A 5,235-nucleotide genomic window follows, 5' to 3' on the forward strand; every position below is an offset into this window, starting at 1 on the left:
ATTCCAATTTTATACAAAATTGTAAACTGCAAGGCCCATTTTACAAAATCAAAACTCAATCAATAACACAAAATATTTAGTTTAGCCATGGAAATTGGTAATGAAAATAACATTAATATGTAGGGAAGGTCCCATGTGAGATGATTTTGAATCAAAATCAATTCAACGCAATGCAGAAAGTAAAAAAGCGAATGCAGCTCTAATTAAAGTTCAGCATTTAATTCCAACGCAGTAAGACAACTACTTAATCAAACAAGTACTGCAAAAGCAAGACAACAATGTTCAGCGCGAAGATGAAAAGCTCCTTTACTCAACTATGTATTGAAATGCTTTCCCACCTTTCTTATAGCTCTACAAATATGAATAAACCAGATCTCCATAAAAACTATATCTAGACCTTCAATAGGCAGGAAATGGCCAATGCAGGAAAAACAGAGAACTGAAAGGAAAAGAAATCTAGAAACCAGAGAATCATATAACAATACAAAAGCAAAAACAAGTATCCTAAACCCATACTTTTAGGGAATGAAAACCTATCACTGTATGGAAGATGCAGCATAGAAACTCTTCGACTTGAGGCAGCCCTCCCAAACTAACCACAATTGAAGAATCCAAAGACTTCACCATTCCTTGAATAATATTGAGACTTCAGACTTCAGAGCAGCAAGACAGCTTCACAATTGTGGTTCATTGCTCAAGAATCATCCACAGCAATTAGCTCCATATTCTACTCTCAAGCAACAAAAACTTCAAAAAACCTTAAATTATACCCTGAAGCTGAGGAATGATAATACTAGCACATATTCACAACTCCATTTGCTACATTCCTCTTCTCTGAGGGAAGAGGCTTACTTGCCCTTGAGGCATCTCCAGCTTTTGCAACTGGGCTATTCTCTGAATGCTTCAGGTCCCCACTGGACTGAGCAATTGAAATGTGTTCCTGGGGCACATCACTCACAACCTCCAGTGTATTATGCGGTCCATTTGCCAGTTCATTCTTCTCATCTTCAAGCTTTCTTTCTAATACCTGTACTTGTGTAAAATAATCGTGTTACAAAAGAATTTGCTCTTACAAGGAATGGAATCACAAGGAATAGATGAGTGCTAGCCAAACAATTAAACCAACAGAGTAACAGACACAAACAAGAAATTTATATAACTATGAGGTGATGGAAATCTTGCCTGTTTCTGGAACAGCTGTTGCTTGGCCTTCTTCTCCTGAATTATCTTCTGACGCTTCTCATAAAATTCAAAATCATCCAAAATGCATGTTTTGCTAGTGTGCTCTTTGAATATTTTGACCATTTTAAGCCCCTGCTCCAGCTTAACCTACAAACCCCCCCCGCCCCCAAGAATTGTCATTTTGAATGATTCTAAATATAGAAAGAAAATGAAGAAAACAAAAAGAGAGAAGGTGGAAGGTAGGCACTCAGCCAAAACAAGTAATACCTCTTGTGTGTCCCTACTGTTAGTTACAGGTTTGTTCTCATTGTTCTCAAGGGTAATGTGCTTCAACAAACTGTTGGGTATATCCTTTACAATGTGCCACTTCAACGGGAAACAACCTGTCCACTTGTCCTGTTGCCAGTATTCCACATTCTTGTGAAAATCAACTGGCCCAACCATCTCCGCAAGGCCAACAAATTGCCCACTAGTATTTACCTAGATAAAATTCAAAAGAACAAATGATAAAGGTCAGAATAGTGATTACATAAGAATATTAAGAAAAATTGGAATTCAAATGCATTTATATGCTAACCGAGAAGAAAAGAAACATAGGACAGCCACAAGATTTCTGCTGTGCCTCCTGATATGCCGCATCAAGCTTCTTGTTCCCATTTGGAGTGCTGGCCCAGACATTATATTTTATGCTCTTATGGACATCATCCTCACTATAGGACTTGATAACAAAAAATTTGGCATCACTATAGTCAACAGGGAAATCTGCTTTGTTATACTGTTCCTTATCTGGAGTAGTAGCCACTTCATCCTTTCCCTCATTAACAGTTTCAATCGATGGAACATTCTGTCCCTTAACTACTAATGTCACAGGTGCAAAACCCTTTTGGTTCTTAAAACCCTTGGCCCTTGGTCCCCTATTTAGCTCATTCAAACCATCAACACTCTCATTTCGATAGCCAAAGTAATCATTGCCTCTCCCTCTGGGTTTATATTTGTTGTCGACAGGCAACCATCCATTTGCATTTATCCTTGAATCATAACCCGTAGATCCAAAGGTCATACTAGATCTAAAAGTGTTTCCATACTGACCATAAAACTTGTTTGGGTACATCCCATTTATGTATCCATGAGTTGATCCCACACTAGACATTGGACCAGGTTGATGCAAGCCCTGTGACGTAAAGCAATATAATCATATAAGAATTGATGCAAACCAAAATGAACTTTATATTCCAATCACCAAAGAGATTGTGTGCATTTATTTACTGAAAAGAAAATTAATAAGAAATGGCAGTGGCAAAATCCCAGTAAACTCTCATGTCTACTTACAAACTCATCCAATAATTAACTTCATGGCACGAAATCATAATTGGCTGAAGGAAGCAACAGAAAATAAATAATAATTTCTGGTAACATTTGAACCTAGAAAATGTTAAAGAATAATTTGATTTAGAAACTTGTAAAAATTTGCAAGCAGTCAAGAACATAATAGATTTTGCACAATTTTTTCACAAACAGTTCATTCAAAAGAACCTTCAATATCTCCTTCATTCAGAACAAAATTATGAAAATAAAAAAGATAGTAGAATTCTGCATACCATATAATTGGAATTTTGCCGAAAATTATGGTTCCTTGAAGATGGAATATTATTAGCCTTCAAAAATGAGGAATTAATGCCAGTATTTCTGTACTTCCCATCAAAGCTAATTCTAGGATCTTGATAACCAGTGGCAGGCATACCACCTGGCAGAATACCCCTTCCATTTGTATTATTCAAATTCAACAATGAATTTTGATATGTGGGCTTAATGGGAATTGATCCATTGTTTCCCTTCATTCCTCCACCACTAACAATAGCACCAGAATTCCCTTTAGTGGTCTCAGCAGGCAAAGTTTTTTGGTCAGGGGCAGTGGAGGAAGCAAGTTCCCCTTGGGATGAGACTGCCTGAGTAGGAGTAAATGACCCACTGTTAGGTGTCAACGGCTGGAAATAAGGAGGATACTGGTAGTGTTGAGGCCCATATATCTGGCCATCGTTTACCAATGTTGGAACTGGGGAAGCTGCAGGTGAATATGGGCCATAAGGGGCATATCCATAACCATTATGATACATAACAGACCCATTATCCCCATAAACTCCCTGCCAAAAGAAATAAAAAAAATAAAGTAACTGTAAAGACTCATATATCATACTAAATATAAAGACTAAACTGATACATATAACACATCCAAAGATACTGCTGTAACTAAATTAGTTGTCGACTGAGTATAAAAACTTACTGTTGCCATCTCCACTCCATCCGTACTTGCATATCTAGAATAATCGTCCCACTCATTACCAGTTCCATTATAGCCTGAAAGAATTCACAAGACAATCAATACAATGCTTAAAAACTTTTTTGAAGCTATTTTATCCATAAGAAACAGCACCCCATCAGTGCCGCGAATATTCAATTTTCAAGATTCTTCACAATTTGACAAGGAATGAATTTACATAAGCTTTTATTGAATAGACTTAAAAAATTGAATTCAGAATGAACTTAATCTTACTTCCGTAATAATAGGCATGAGAGGGATAGCCATTGGGAAGATAGCACACAGTTGGATCCATTAAATCAGGCAGAAAAGGTGTCACTGATCGCTCAGATGACTGAACCTGACCATTTGCAGGAACAACCGACTCGACACTGCCATATTGATAAACAGAAGTCTGCCCAAAAGACAGATATTAAAGTTCCAATTAAACATACTGAATCCACTGCTCAAAGAAACCTTCAGAACAATAACAAAATGAGAAAAAAAAAAAAACAATTAAACTACCTTCTTTGTGGGCTCAGGAATTTCCAAGGTGTTCGTTTGAGAGTCCAAGGACAAATTCTGCAGCAATTCTGCAGCTTCTATGGGAAAGAAAAAAGTGAAGGAAATACGCAGAACATAGCTCCGGATCATAACCATTAATTAAGAGAAACTATAAAGCTGTACGCAAAATTCACCATTCCTTGCAGAGAATTATATAATCAAATAAAATATCTAACCAACAAAAAAAGAGCAATCAATCAACACTGAAATCACTCTTACAGAAAAAAACAACATAGAAACCCACCTCAAATCACGTTAAGCTATAACACCCGAAATAAAAACAAAAGCAAATCAACGCCACATATTAACAAAACAAAAGCACATATCGAGAAACCATAAAGAACCCATGAAACAGATGTTACAGATCTCGACCAGGATTAGAAAGCAATATAAACATTAAAAAGAAAATATACCCAGATCAGGAAATTTAGAAAGGATACTCTCAGGAGAGGGAGCAACTGTAGCCATGAGCGGATAAAATTGATTTTCAGATCTTATAGTTGAAACCCTAAATCTCCGAGAAATAAGGTAAAAATATGATTTAGGGGTTTGAGTGGGGAGAGGGAGAGGGAGAGAGAGGCAGAGAGAACGAGAAGAGTACGCAGCCGCCCAGGGTTTGAAAGGGAAAAGGGTTTTGTTCACTCAAAGTTGTGATTCAAATACCACCACGGCTCTCGCTCTAGAACACCTACTTCTCATTTTTCCTTTTTTTTTTAAAAAAAACTATAATATAATAATATCTAATAAATTCCAATAATTTCTTTTATTTACTAAATGTTAATGGAGACATTATTATTATTATTATTATTATTATTATTATTATTATTATTATTATTATTATTATTATTATTATTATTATTGAACTCTTATACTTTTAATTATCAAATAAAGTCGATTTAATTTTTTTTATTAATTAAGTCTCTTCAAATAAATTTTTATTCAATATAATATTTTTAACAATCAAATATTATTTTTTAATAATAAAAACATTTATATAATAAATTTTATTTTTATAATTTTCAAAAAATTATTTACTATATTTACGTATTTTTTAAAAATATATATATTAATTAAATATTAAATTTTTAATATTTTAAATTAAAAAATAATATATAATATGTCAAGACTTAAACGATTTTTAATTAATAAAAAAATAAAAATTACCTTATTTAATTTTTAAATAAAAGTATAAT

The 5,235-nt window shown here is 34.4% G+C and overlaps 1 protein-coding gene across 2 annotated transcripts; it reads right to left on the reverse strand.

Moving 5' to 3' along the window:
• Positions 1–281: 281 nt before the first annotated feature.
• LOC110619173 (YTH domain-containing protein ECT4) lies at positions 282–4,689 on the reverse strand. 2 transcript variants are annotated; one of them, XM_021762445.2, is made up of 9 exons: positions 4,483–4,689; positions 4,004–4,080; positions 3,734–3,893; positions 3,464–3,537; positions 2,781–3,323; positions 1,760–2,353; positions 1,450–1,662; positions 1,183–1,329; positions 282–1,027 (listed from the first exon to the last, which is right to left on the reverse strand). In XM_021762445.2, exons 1-9 carry the CDS (start codon positions 4,508–4,510, stop codon positions 794–796), a joined length of 2,070 nt encoding a protein of 689 aa, XP_021618137.1. In that variant the 5' UTR covers positions 4,511–4,689; the 3' UTR covers positions 282–793. The 2 variants fall into 2 exon arrangements, with proteins under 2 accessions (XP_021618137.1, XP_021618138.1); XM_021762446.2 differs by having other exon boundaries at positions 4,004–4,077; positions 4,483–4,684.
• Positions 4,690–5,235: the final 546 nt, after the last annotated feature.

The sequence above is a fragment of the Manihot esculenta genome, chromosome 7 (genome assembly GCF_001659605.2).
Source record: "Manihot esculenta cultivar AM560-2 chromosome 7, M.esculenta_v8, whole genome shotgun sequence".
Taxonomy (NCBI): domain Eukaryota; kingdom Viridiplantae; phylum Streptophyta; class Magnoliopsida; order Malpighiales; family Euphorbiaceae; genus Manihot; species Manihot esculenta.